The sequence below is a fragment of the Plodia interpunctella genome, chromosome 10, assembly GCF_027563975.2.
Source record: "Plodia interpunctella isolate USDA-ARS_2022_Savannah chromosome 10, ilPloInte3.2, whole genome shotgun sequence".
Lineage (NCBI taxonomy): Eukaryota > Metazoa > Arthropoda > Insecta > Lepidoptera > Pyralidae > Plodia > Plodia interpunctella.
In genome coordinates this window covers 10,736,727-10,751,088 of record NC_071303.1, presented here as the reverse complement: position 1 = coordinate 10,751,088, position 14,362 = coordinate 10,736,727, and the positions used below count along the sequence as shown (strand labels likewise).

General features: G+C 36.2%; 4 protein-coding genes across 4 annotated transcripts; 1 reads left to right on the top strand and 3 right to left on the bottom strand.

Moving 5' to 3' along the window:
- Positions 1–54: 54 nt before the first annotated feature.
- LOC128673022 (RNA-binding region-containing protein 3-like) lies at positions 55–1,582 on the bottom strand. The gene has a single exon (XM_053750604.2). The coding sequence runs from the start codon at positions 1,346–1,348 to the stop codon at positions 56–58; it is 1,293 nt and encodes a 430-aa protein (XP_053606579.1). The 5' UTR covers positions 1,349–1,582; the 3' UTR covers position 55.
- A 1,356-nt stretch (positions 1,583–2,938) lies between these two features.
- On the top strand, positions 2,939–3,674 carry hoip (hoi-polloi). Its single transcript, XM_053750667.2, has 2 exons — positions 2,939–3,080; positions 3,234–3,674. The coding sequence occupies exons 1-2, from the start codon at positions 3,078–3,080 to the stop codon at positions 3,618–3,620; spliced, it is 390 nt and encodes a 129-aa protein (XP_053606642.1). The 5' UTR covers positions 2,939–3,077; the 3' UTR covers positions 3,621–3,674.
- A 149-nt stretch (positions 3,675–3,823) lies between these two features.
- Positions 3,824–6,602, bottom strand: Alg1 (ALG1, chitobiosyldiphosphodolichol beta-mannosyltransferase). The gene is made up of 4 exons (XM_053750666.2): positions 5,738–6,602; positions 5,373–5,647; positions 4,443–4,749; positions 3,824–4,107 (listed from the first exon to the last, which is right to left on the bottom strand). The coding sequence occupies exons 1-4, from the start codon at positions 6,304–6,306 to the stop codon at positions 3,894–3,896; spliced, it is 1,365 nt and encodes a 454-aa protein (XP_053606641.1). The 5' UTR covers positions 6,307–6,602; the 3' UTR covers positions 3,824–3,893.
- A 2,401-nt stretch (positions 6,603–9,003) lies between these two features.
- Clp (Clipper) lies at positions 9,004–13,588 on the bottom strand. The gene is made up of 4 exons (XM_053750370.2): positions 13,275–13,588; positions 11,801–12,077; positions 10,512–10,752; positions 9,004–9,360 (listed from the first exon to the last, which is right to left on the bottom strand). The coding sequence occupies exons 1-4, from the start codon at positions 13,375–13,377 to the stop codon at positions 9,115–9,117; spliced, it is 867 nt and encodes a 288-aa protein (XP_053606345.1). The 5' UTR covers positions 13,378–13,588; the 3' UTR covers positions 9,004–9,114.
- Positions 13,589–14,362: the final 774 nt, after the last annotated feature.

Genomic DNA, 14,362 nt, shown 5'->3' with positions numbered 1-14,362 from the left:
GACAAGCGACGACTTTAAAAGATAAAAACAAAGTGCTGAAATGACAGTCAGAAAATTACTCAATAGTTTTTTTATTAGCAGCTCGTGCAAACTGCACAACCATAGGTCTTTCCTTCAACATGTAACCATTAGTCTCATGTAAAGCCGTCTCTGCTATTTCTACAGATGGAAAGGTAACAAATGCCTGCCCTTTCATCTTGCCTTCCTGCATTACTCGCACATCAAACCCTACGTCATCCTCTGTGACATGTTCAATGTAATGTTTGTATATCCTCTTAACATCTAATTCAGTAACAGTTTTAGCTAGATTCTTAATATATAATCTCATAGAGGGTTGCCCAGGATGATACTTCTTAAAAACTGGCAGAATCTTCATATCTCTAAAGGATATTCTATTTTTCAATAATTCTTTCCTTGTTATAGTAGGCTGCTCTGTTTCAGCAGGTGTCTCTACAACAACCTCTGGTTGCTCTTGTTTCTCAAACTTTCCTAATTCTCCCACAACTTTTGGCTCTTCCTGAGCCTTTTGCAAGGCATCTTGAGCTACAACCACAGATATTTTTTTAGTTTCTCGAAGTGGTGCTACAGTTTCAAACACTTCTTCCTGGTTTATAGGAACTTTCTGAATTTTTGGTAAAGATACTGTAGATAAAATGGCTGCCGGCCTTTTCCGAGTCTTTGGAAGTGTGTGTAGGCGTTTGGCAGACATTGGGGTTGGCTTGTTCTGTTTCTCATGTTCATCACTAGATATTTCTGACTCATCTGTTTCAGATTGAACAGCAGGCTCTGGTACTTTTTGACTTTGACCCAAAAAATATGGTCTAAACATGTTTTTAAAACATTGCAGTGCCATTTCATTATGTTGAAAAGGCACATCTAAACACATTTTATTCATCAAATGCAATGTTTGTACGTAAAAAGGTTTATGAGATGCTAAAGCATACACGATATTTACAATGATATTACTATCAATATCTGGATATTTGTACTTTAAATGCACTGGTGGAGGCTGGTAGAAGTCTACTGAAGGATTCCAAGCGTTCAACACTCTAAGAAATTCTGTCACATGCTTTGTAATAGACGAAGTTTGTTCATTTTCCGATTTCTGCGACAAAGGCTCTTTGTCAAAGGAGTACTCCACTACTAGTCTTCTGCGGGCTATTTCAAGTTGGTGAAGCCGAAGCAATGAACTCTTCGCCTTTTTAGGATTAGCGAAAGAAGCGAATACATAGTTTCGTTTTGATCTTGTCTCCCACACCTTTTCCGCGCCGAAGTGCTTTAAAAGTTGTTCTTTATCTTGAAAAGATAGTTTCCTGGGCAGGTGTCTTATTATCAATACATTCGACATCGTATTTAATTATTCCGTCGTAGGTATTTAGTTATATACTATATAACTTAAATATGCCTATCCCAAGTATCCCAACCCTTAGAGAATAGACAACCAACCAAACAAAACAAACTGATGTATTCGGACGGAGTGGTAATTAATATAACGTATAGCTGATAACGTATAGCTGCGCTGTTTCCCCGCAACGTATAGCGCCTATATATTATAACGAAGCCGCGGTCGTTGACCTACCGTGGCTCTGCCGCAGCTCGCGGCCTCGCTTCGCGCGACAGCGCGCTATTTCCTCGCGCACTATATTCGTTGGAACGTTGTTGCTGTCACATCGGGTAAATTATGTTAAAAAATTCAGTTGACCTCTAGCTCTGCCCGTTTTATATACGTAGGTGGCGAAAGACGCTAGATTTCGCGCGCGATTCTAGATTTTTGTTTGTGTAAAATAATGTAAATAGTGTTTAAATAATGTATGTATGTATGTATGTATGTTATGAATGTTGTCTTTGTGTAAATATTAGTTACGAACTCTCGTTGTTTATAAGAAATTGAACAATTGTTAATCTCTGGCTGAGGATGATTCCTATAATTTTAATGTCTATATATTTTTGATCAAATATAACATGAATACGCAAGATATTAAAATTATAGACAGTCCTGAGCCTGCAAAGTATGAAGGAAAGTTCATTATAATAGCAACATAGGGCATCTTACACAAAGCTCAGCGCAGATGGCGCTACTGGTACAACTAAGGTACACAAACATTGCCAATGGAGGCAAAAATAGCCAATTTTCAATATTGTAACAGATTTACGACCTAAAATACCTTCTACGCAATCGTGGTGCGAGTTTAAAGGAAAAAGGAAGGATTTAGTGGATTATCCTGAAAATAAGAACACTATTTTAGGTTATGTTCTGCATTATTTGATCAACTGTAGTCATAAACTGATATAAACTTGATTTTGACTGAAGACCTTACCTATATGAAGTCCATGTTTTGATAAGTCTTCACGTGTGAAGTGTTCCGAGCTTTACAGCGTGAGGTGTATTCCATAGTTTTCAAAGTTTTTTTATGTTATGGAATACGATTTTTCCCAATATTTCGGCACGGCGGTTTAATTGACTTAACAAAAGGCGAAAAATCTTTTGTGTACCGAACATACAGTGCTGTACCCTGGCGGGATAAATGTGCTGTAATACTCCCTATGAAAACGTTATATTAACCCCCCAACTTTTTAACAATTTTAACATAACCATGTTAAAATTGTCTGTACACGTTAGCAGTTAGGAATCGTTATGTTGTTAAAAATTATTATCAGAATATTAAATAACGGCAGAAATAAATATATAACGTCGGTAACATTACAACGCGTGCGGGCGGACTTCGGAAATGGCGATTCCGTTCATTATAACGTAGCGTCAAAAAAAGCGCGCTATAAAAATTTTACATATTCCATATAGCGCGCTATGAAAATATAGCCGTTACACCACTGTGACACCGCTCGTGTGTGTGTTGTGCAGTGCGTACGTGCAGTCTTCATTTAGAATGGGTACTACTTAGCATCAACCTACATCAAAAAATATTGAATTTTCAATAATTTCATAACATTGGTGTCTAAATAAGTACCTAAGTATTGTAATTGTCACTCCGAACCAACAATTTATATTCAATTTCCTCAGTGAAGCGAGCGATCGCCGAGAGGTTGGAAACTTTTTCAACGCTCGGAAAAAACGCACCATGGTAAGCACGTGTCTATTACCCATATTATGATGTGTAATGTACTTATACCTTACGTTGATAAATAATAATTGATATACACCGGTGTAAAATAGTGATCAAACCTAAGTTTTGTTTTTAGGTTAATTTTGTTAAAGTAATATTTTACTCTTTCAGGCTGACGAAGCAGCCGTCAATCCCAAAGCTTATCCATTAGCAGATGCAGCTCTGACTGCCAAAATCTTGAATCTTGTCCAACAGGCTGCCAACTACAAGCAGTTGAGAAAAGGCGCCAATGAAGCAACCAAGACCCTGAACAGAGGTCTTTCTGAATTTATAATAATGGCTGCTGATGCTGAGCCTTTAGAGATTGTTTTACACATTCCAATTTTATGTGAGGATAAAAATGTTCCATATGTGTTTGTGCGATCCAAGCAGGCACTGGGCCGGGCATGTGGAGTCTCTCGTCCCATTATCTCATGCTCCATTACTATCAATGAAGGCAGCCAGTTAAAACCTCAAATCCAAAGTATACAGCAAGAAATTGAAAGACTATTAGTATAAGTGATAACATGTGTGATGCTATTTTCATGAATACATATTGTATTTTTAAATAAAGAGTTTTTGAATACAACAATGAAAGTATCTCAAACTACAAGTGTCAACTATTGACAGTTATCAAGTATAAGAGGACTACAAAGCAGACCCTAGATGTTCATGTTATGATCTATGAATGGCTTACTACTAGGTAATTAATAAGAAATTAGTTCTTGATAATAGTTAAAACAATTTAATTTTAAAATAACATAAAATTCTTCTTTTCGTAAACCCAACTTGTCAAGATTCAAAAATCTTCTTTGCAATCAGATTCCAGTTATCTTCCCATCTTGACTTTTGAAAATCTTTTAATTCAGACTTCATTTTTGCTGCTTTATCATTCTGGACCTCATTGTTTGGAAAGTCTTGGAACCACTCTATCAATTTCTCTGATAACTCATGGCTATTTTTGAAGATATATCCATTTTTTTCATTCTTCACCAATTCATCTAAACTGTAAATAAAAAATATAACATATATATATAAATAACTGTAAATCTTCATGCCCATATTGTAAATGTTCACCAAGGGACATTTACAATATGGACAGGAAGATGCGGCTGACATGAACAAGATTTTTTCAATTCCCATAGAACATGGGCTAACAACCTAAGGGATAAAGACTAGTAATATAGGTACTGTAAAAATTCATATTTAATTATATTATTTGACAAAGACATTGTGTTCATATATCGTTCAAATATAAATTTGAAAAATACAAAATAATATTTGGAAATCAGTTGTTCAAATAAATATCTAAAAAGGAAATTAAATATTATGGCCACCCACCATCTAAAATCATAAGCACATACTGGTAACCCTGCTCCAAACATGTCCACGACTTTCATAGGCAGGTCCAGCCCCGATGAGCTTGTGTGGAGGCAGACGCCCAGGTCTGCACTGGCCACCATCGTGGGATAGTCACATGCTTCTAACCAAGGAGTTACAACAGTCACATGTTTCCAATTCCTCTTAGATATTTGGTTAATGTAGTTTTCTTTCATAGGACCTTTGCCTGTTATAACACACAATAGTTTTGGCAGTTTTGGCTTATCTGTCTCTGTTGTCTCTGAGAGACTGTATGTTGTTTCATATACTGAAAACAAATATAAGACAATACAAATATCAAGTGATTTTCACAGGTTTCATAGTAAGTAATAGTCCTGTGTGCATAGTGTGACTGTTATACATATCACTGTAGAGTTGAGTAATTGCAAATAAAATAACCAATTATTTTTTTCAATGTGTCATAGTTAAGTTAATGACTATCTCTGTCATTCATAAAAAAGGTAAGGAAGGAATACTTTAAGCTAAAGTATGTTCTGTCTCTTTCTGTCAATGTCAAGTGACAAAACAATTTTAGCAGTATGTTTTAACTTTTTTATGAACAACGGGCATGTCTTTTCTTATAAGCCATTATGTAAATAATCTATATAATTATATGATTTTTACAGCAATTTAAATTAGACTTTTAGCATTACTATTTATTTATATTATATTAACCAGAAGGTTAAAACATGTTTTACTTTAGAATGTATTGGTTTGAACTAATATCTATATTTTCATTGAAATTCAACAAGTACTGTCAGCTTGTTTACATGTTACGCCTCAAAAGAGAAAATGGAGTGCACCAACTTTTTGTAATTTTCAGCTCTAATGGTGTTTTTTATGATTCTGAATGGCTAAACAAACTTTTTCAAGAACTAGCACAAAGCTCACCTTGTAGGGCCTGCATCAAGACACTGAAGTCCTCATCAGGGGTCCAGCTGGTGCTGCTGAAGAGCACACCTGGCCGGTCTGGCCTCAACTGAGCGCCCCCTCCCCCCACCTCAGTCACAGCTGTCTTAATGACACCATCTCCGGAGTTTAGATGCTCTCGGCCCAGGCTTCGAAACTGAGGGTAGTGCTGGCTGAGCTTTACAAATAATTTGTGCTTCTCGTCAACAGTGATAGGATGGAACAGTTTCGGAGGCCTGTCATATAGCACAGTTGCTCTAAAAAATTATGAAAAAAAGATAAGAATAATGTCAAAAAATACAAGAAAAGAATAAAACTACCTGCATTAGGAAAGCAAAAGTACTTACTGTATTTCCCAGTTGTTCAATAAATTTGCTTTCATTGCATATGTGACACAAAGATTGTACTGAGATGTTTGGCCAAAGTACCTCTCAATGAACTTAGATAATTTCACCAACAAATGGTCTGGGGGTAAAGCTAGGGCCATTATAGAATATGCATAGTTGTGCCAATCAATGACAAACTTAGTTCTCGTAATCAGGCAGTACCACCGACACACGGGCAGCGTGGGGATCGCCGGCGGGTTCTGGCATAGTAAATAATCACAGCGGCCACTCACAAACAAAGTTAAAAACAGACTTATTGTTTGCCAAATCGCTTTCAACACATATTGAACCAGTTTCGGTCCTTTATGAAAAACTATAGGATTTAACTTTGTTACACTAATTCTAGGATGATCTATTACCTCGCGCGGAGGTGTCGTTTCAAGATAGCTGATAATAATTACTTTGAACCCATTGTTTGCAAGAGATAACGCATGGTATTGCATACGTGGGCTTCGACCAATGTCTCCCAACACAACAACCTTTACTGTCTTAGTTTCTTCCATTATGTTATAATCGTGTTTGGGCACCATTGGAAGAACTTCATAATATTTGTTTTACTTTATGTAATTTTATAACTATGACTCCGCATCAAAAACCATTGAAGAAAAGTATGATGCACAAACAGCAACAAATTGCTAGTACCTAGGTGTTGTAAGTAGATACTACGTAGCCTACTCTTTGCAAATCAAAACAAACTGACTGATTGAAGAAAAATAAATATAGGTACCTAGGTAACCGGTTACCTACGTCCCGCGCGCCAAAGCCCCTTTCTAAATTAGTGATGGGACTCTAATCACATATAATAGGGAATATTACGCAAAGCTCTGCGCAGATGGCGCTACTGGTACAACTAGGGTTAACAAACGTTGTCAATGGAGGCAAAAAGCGCAAATGAATTCAATATTTTTGAAGATTTACGACTAAAATAACTTCTTCGCAATCGTGGTGCAAGTTTAAAAGAAAAAAGGAAGGATTTTATGATTTATTGATTAGGCTATAGAACACAAAGTGTTAAATAAAAGACGAATTTGCTAAATGATTCAAGTCCATTGTAAAACATACAAGCTTTATTATATTTATTGAACACTATTGGGATCACATTGCACTATGGGATTGGGATCTGTATAATATTTTCAACCACCACTTCTTCAACATAATCCAAACACTTCCACCCAAAAACTATTAAAACCAAAAATATAAATACAAAAAACCGTCTATAGGGTTACTTCATATACGACGACACATGTTTGATATTTAGCTTCGCGTTTAGCAGCTCTTTGTCGCCTTTGAGTAAACTTTAAGACTTCAATTTAGACCATAAAAATTGAGAAAACTGAAGGGCGGTTAACTGGTCCATAACACCATTTTAGGTTATGTTCTGCATTATTGTTCAACTGTGGTGATAAACTGATAAACTTGATTTTGACTATTTACTTTCCCATAGTTTCGAAGTATTTTATCTTTTGGAAAACGATGTTTCCCAATATTTCGGCACCCGAATATATGCAACGCTGTTTTATGGGTCTCTATTGGTTCCCTTAATTTTTTGTATTACTAATTTAGGTTGGAACACAAACTTTTTGCTTAAAGTTTTTTGAATAAAGTACTCTAACATAAACGTTTTCATCAACTTAGCAAAAGGCGGCAATGCTTTTATTTACCAACCAAACAGTAATACTCTATTAGAATGATGACAGTCTAAACACCATTCGAATAAGATTTTATGATGATACGAATCATCGTATGATTCGAATTGTCAAATTTATTTGAATCAGTTGATTCAAATATATATATATATATATATATATATATATATATATATATATATATATATATATATATATATATATATATATATATATATATATATATATAGCTTTAGCAGTTTATGCAGTTTATTCAAAAACTCCCTGCAGAGGCTATTAATCTGCCAATGAAAAATTTTAAAACTTATGTTAAGAAAAATTTCATGGATAAAGCGTATTACACAATTAACGCCTATTTGACCGCTTGGATATTTTTGTTATAATAATTCATATATTGTGACATTTAAATTTTATTTGTAAAACATGTACGTGATTTGTGATCTTCAAGTGTCTGAATTATACTTCTATTTCGACGAATAAGAATTGTAATTATGAAGTCATGGGAATCGAGTGTGTCATGCTCACTCAAATGGTCAATCTGGTGGTGGCGTCGTGAGGTTCCCTCTATTATGGTTGAGCTACGCGATGGCTGTCCCATGAGTTTCTTTTGGCATTTCTTCTCAGCAGTGGTCGTTCCGAAATGCCAGTAGTTTGTAGCTTGTGAGAAATAACTATAGAAAAAGTGCCTGTGAAGGTCTAATTTCTGAATAAATGATTTGAATTTGAATTTTTGAACTGCATATTTTTTATTTGACTTTAAATAAATTCGATATTATCGACCAAAATCATCAATATTATCAACTATCGATAATTTCAATACCTCGATATAATAACAACCTTGCATCTCTAGTAAGTACTTCTACCAATCTATTCCATGCGTCAGTTTCACAGTCAGGGAGACCAGATTCGATTTGTTGATTTTCCCCAAACGAATATATTTTTTCCCCAAAAACCAAATTTACGGTTATTGTAGGAATTTAATTGTAATTAAATTAGTACAAATCAAGCGCTTCGCTCACATTTTCGACCCGCAGGTACACATTTTCAGAGTTAGACATGCATAACATATCTATTATTTGTAGATTAAAATGTATGCACCCACCGCGAGCTTCTAACGTACATCTTGCTCTCATGACAATGGTTACCTAGCATTCTGTTTCTTAGTTTGTTTTGGAATTTCATTCATAAATTCGTAATCGAAACGAGACTATGGAATTAGTAGAAACTGAACCACCTTTTGACAATGACTAATGAGCTCAACGCCTTTTGACAGCTTTTTTCTGTCTGTTAAAGTTCGTTATGTTTGACAGAGACAGTTTTTTTATTGGCTCTGGATTCTTGTGAGAATGAGTGACATAAATTTTTATGAATTCCCCCACTTATTAGTTTTGGAAAAAATTGTAACGATAGTATAGGATGTAGTATTGCCATTCTTAATAGCATCACTCCCAAGCCCTAGGTATCAATACTATAGATAGTTTTGACATGTGGCGATACTAACGATAGACTATCGATTGTGGACTATCGATATGCAAAAAGCAACACTAGCGCAAAGTGTGGTAAGGGCGATATATAAACCAGTTTGCTCTTATTTTATTATTTAAATCTTACGTCTATACAAATACAGGACACATTAAATTTTCACACTTCACTGTAGTCTCATGAAGCCTAACTTGGCTTCACATACTTATACTAGTTGGGTTTCTTGAATATAGGTTGGTTGTTCTGGTTGGCTTGGCTGGAGAGGAAGGCCAGGTGGCCCTTGGGACACTTGTTAGCATAGTGTCCCTTGGTTCCACACTTGAAGCATGTGACTTCTTCCAGAGGCTTGTGCATGATCCTTTGCAGCCGCTGACCGTCCTCACCCTCGCCGACTGGCTTCACATAGCCCAGAGCCCGGTAACGCGCCTCTTCTTGTCTCTGAGCTGCTTCTCTTTGCTGAAAGGAAAAGTACTTTAAATTCATGCTATTAGTAATCGCGATAACGAAAACGGCTCTAACGATTTCATTAAAATCAGAACTTACTTAAATACCCGTGCTTACAGGGGCAAAAAGTCGATCTAACTACGAGGTACGGACACCACGCCGCCGCCGCAGCGGCCGACTTTGTGGTCAGGCCCGGCAGCTAACGCGTCACTAGTTCTGAGCATTAGCAAGCAATACAGAGATCTATGTGTGTGCATCTGACTCATGTAAGTATAGTACCTAATTTTAATCGATCACTACTTGCTTCCGGTGAAGGAAAACACCGTAAGGAACCTGCACACTGGTTAACAGTAGTAGTGTTTACTCGTATGCGATTAGGTACTTTGTCACTAGATGTCGACTTGATGCGACTTGTTGATAAGATCTTTACATTTATAAAACAGAAGTCATCTGCCGCGTCTTTCTGTCCGGCTGTTCGCAATATACTCGTGCCTACTCAAAAACTACTGCACGGATTTTCATCAATAGATAGTGTGATTCCTGAGGAAGATTTAGCAGTATGACTTATTATGTTTTTACCTGAACGAAGCCGGGTGGGCCGCCAGTTTGTAACGCGATAACTTTCGGACCATTGGTCTGATTTTGATGAAATTTAAAAGGTATATTGGATCTGTCAATAGAATTTTTAAGGCGTGGGAACACAAAATCTGTCAAGTCGATTTTGAAATATTCACAATTTTGTAAAACTCATCAAAATTATATTGTGTTCGTGAGGTCTAAGTTCGCGACGAACAAAAAAACAGCTAAAGCGACACAACATTCGGAACATGATTCCATATAAGTTTTAAAAAGAAATGACATCATCAATATTTCCGTGCAATAAACCGTTGAGGAGGCCCCTCGTCAGAAGCCACGAACATCTGGTAATGTTTATCATAATATTGCATTGTCATCCCAACTAAATGTGTGTACAAAATTCGTTGAAGATCTAATTCAAAATAGAGTTTTTTCAAGACTCATACATATTAACATACATTGCAAGTTAACTAAAACCTCTGGGGAGCAGCTTCAACCTATCGGCCTCATGGAGTCCACTAAACGTCGCCCGAGAGTCGAGACTGATCACTGCTATTATAAAAAAAAACGATAACTTGTTAACTCACTTCAGCGGGTATCTTGTTACAAGTGGATGCTTTGTGACCAACTTCAGAACAGTAGTGACACACAGGCAAGCGCTTAGCGTCCTTGGTCTGTTCAGGAGGAGCAGGCAGCTCAAAACGGGGATGCATGTATTTACACTTGGGGCCATCCGGACAAAACCCAGAGAGGTAGTTGATGCACAGGACACGCCGGACATGCCGATGACGACAGTGGGGACCATGTCGGCAAAAACCCCTGTCATACCTGAGGAAGTTAAAATTTATATATCTCTCATCTGAGCAGTTTCTTGCACAGCCGTTAAGCGTTGGAGCCCAGAGCATTACTTATCAGGTCATTGGCGCATCTTTGACGACATCAAGCCAACATTTCTTAGGTTTGCTCCTTCTGTCAGTTCTCTAGGTAATTTGCCGGTCTACGCAAGACGTGGCCTTACCAGCGCAGGTCAAACTCCTGGAGTTAATTTGCTATGTCAAGGACATGAAGAAGAGCGAATCTGCGAGTTACTCATACGGTCGCGCTGACGCCACACATCCCACAGAGCATTGTCATCTCCGTGACTCCACTTCTCTTTTATGTCTCTAGCTCACATGCTAGCTCTAGCCATAATTACCAATTTCATAAATGTAACTCAGCACACACGATATACTTCTCATATCCACACTACGGAGAACATAATGAGGTAAAGGATAGAGCCTTAAGCATAATCATATTAGTCATGCTTAAGGCTCTACCCTTTGACTCATTTACGTGACTACATATGAGTAAAAAAATAATAGATTATATTGAGGTCAAAACTCTTATACGGGCAAAAACAATTTTAACCAACAAAATCACTACACTTTTTAACTCAAGGGGTGGTCAAAAGTAGTTTTGACTGACTCAATCAGTCAAAACTCTTAAAAATTTAAGGTGGTTGGCTTAGCAAAGAAACATAAGATTTTTTTAGGTCAATAACAATTGGAAAATTTAAAAATAAATGAGTGAATCTGCAAAAAAGAACTCTTTTTGTTAAAAGAAAATCATAATAAATACTCTTTTATCCTAACAAGTTAAATGATTGTGGCTGATTTTCTAGCAGTCAATAGTGTTTTTGACTAAGGGAAAAGTACTTTTAACTTCAAAAGTACTTTTAACTACAAATTTACAGTCAAAACCACTACTGACTGATTTTCACTCAAAACTAGTTTTGATCTCTTCAGTCAAAAGTGGTTTTGACCGGATAAAAGTTTCGACTGCAACATATATCATATATCAAAAGATCCAACATGTGTTTAAATTAATGTAAGCTTACCAAGGGCAGTCTTTTATTTTGCTTTCAGGATCTATGTGTAAAAATGGACATTCTTTATTATGACAAGCATTGAATCTGGCATAGAAATAACATTCGGGCATTTTCGACATGTCATATTCATGAAGGAACTCGCATTGGTCGCCTTTTTTACAGAGTCCTCGCAACCAATGTTTGCATACGACAGTGCGGTCTCCGCGAACATGTCTGTAAGGACATTGAGGACCATTGCCGCAACCACTTGGCTGGCTGAAGAATTCACAAACAGCTGCAGTTGATTCTGGAAAAGTGTGCACTATTATGTCAGTTTGAGATCTAATTCATAAATATCTCCGTACCCATCCCAATCCCAACTAAATGCGAAAGTAAATTTGTTTATTACCTCTTTACACATTATCTACTTGACCGATTGTAATGAAATTTGGTACACGGGTAGAAAATAACCTGGAATAACACATAGGGTACTTTTTATCTCAAAACTCCCACAGAAGTGAAGCCGCGGGGAGCAGCTAGTTGAATATAAAACTTACAATACTTCAATCTTCACTAAACCTTAGCTGAAAAATATAAATGTTTAACAGACTATCCCCATTATTCATGAAAAAGTTAAAGCATACTTTAAGCTAAAATATGTTTTGTCACTGTTGCACTTTACAATATTTGCCACTGATAGAATAACTTTAGTATGAATAACAGGGTGTTCCCTTTTTAATTAACAAGGCTTGTTACTAATAATCACTTCTTTTCGAACAAAAGATCCTTACATATCAACTAATATTATATTATAAATGCGAAAGTAAGTTTGTTTGTAACCTATTCAGGTATTATCTACTCAACAAATCTTCTTGAAATTTCGCATATATATAATTAAGATATGAAGACGGACATAGGGAGGTACCCTATTATAATTGTTTTTTCAACCTGGAAAAAACAATTGTTCTCATGGGATTAGTGTAAAAGCTATATTCCATTATAAAAATACTAGATTGCGCTGTGTGTATTTAAGGTAGTGCTAAATGCTAATATAGATCGTCACCTCCGGGAGAATCCTGAAGAGGAAGTGTGTGTGTATGTACGTTTTGTACATTTAGCTTTTTATTTATATATATATTTTGTGTGTCAATTTTCAATAATTTTATTGGAAATACAACTTTTATTTTATTTATTTATTCAAATTTTGACATTTTTAATAATGATGTAAATTTGTCCTCCTAATTTTTAATATATGTATAAGACCTATATTTGTTAATTGACATCCTTGGAGAAAAGGCTGCGGTGAAGTTTGTTGCGCCGCTTCTTCTTCACCTGCGCTTTGGAAGCCGGCATTAGACTTGGTTTAAGTAATTTTTTTGACGTCAATAAGTGATGTATATCATCCTAAATTGAATAAAGAATTTTGAATTTGAATTTCCTGTATTGTTAGTTCACGTAGTCAATATATATAACATTTTTTTATGAAAACGTTTATGTTACTTACTGTCCATTCCAGGGAAAGGTAACGGAAGAGCCCCATATTGTTCTTCCAAAGCATAATCTATATCAAATTTAATGTGATCAACATTTGCAACAATAACTTCCATGTTGAAATAAAACTTAGTGTAACCATACAATACAATAATATTAATTTACAACAAAAACTTCACATTAAATAAAAATTTCTCCCATACTCCTAAAATAATGAAGTAGGTACCATGTTTATTCGCTACAAATTGTTACCTACGAATAGAAGAATAAATTAATAAAAATAAATTGGTATTATTATACCGATATGACAAGATAGTTCTTTATGACAACCACTGACAACAGACCAAATGACACTGACTGATACGGCCACCATCGCCACCGCCACACTGCACGCAACACGCAAGCGCGCACAAGGTTAGGGATGAGCGTTTAAAGTTAAGCATTAACGTAATACAATTATTTAATTGAAGCACAAAGATAGGTTAATTAATTAAGCCACGATCATTAACTGTTTACACTTAAAATTTTAACACTCGGGCAATTTTAATTCGATTAGAAATTTTAATTCATTGAAATCGTTCACAAATTCGAAATATCGTAAAAATAACTTAAATGCATTAGTAAACTAAACAAATATGTTAGGAACTTTTTTCCAACGAAAATTGTATTAGTATGTTTAAAACTATTATTAATTTAACAACTTTTTTCCACGAAATAAGTAATAAGCAGTTAAGAACGATTAATAGTTTTTTTTAAGCTGTGGCGACATCTACCACGCCACATGCACAACGGCGCAGATGTAAAAAGCCGACCAAACGCAACTAATAATAACAAGCCACACAAGTGATCCAGGACACTACGGACAGATGGCACAACGGTCGACTCACTATGGACAGCTAACAAGCCTAGACCGCGCAGACAGTGCGTTTTCGATTGGAAGCATAAATACAACCTCCGACATGACACCGTCGGAGCCGTGCGGTTCCCCAGGCGCAACACCTAGCCTGGCGGGAAGATCTTCCCTTTGTGGCGGTCGAGCATAATCACCTAGCTCCCGCTACAGTGGTGACCGACGTGATTGAAAGCAGCCTTCGTCATCAT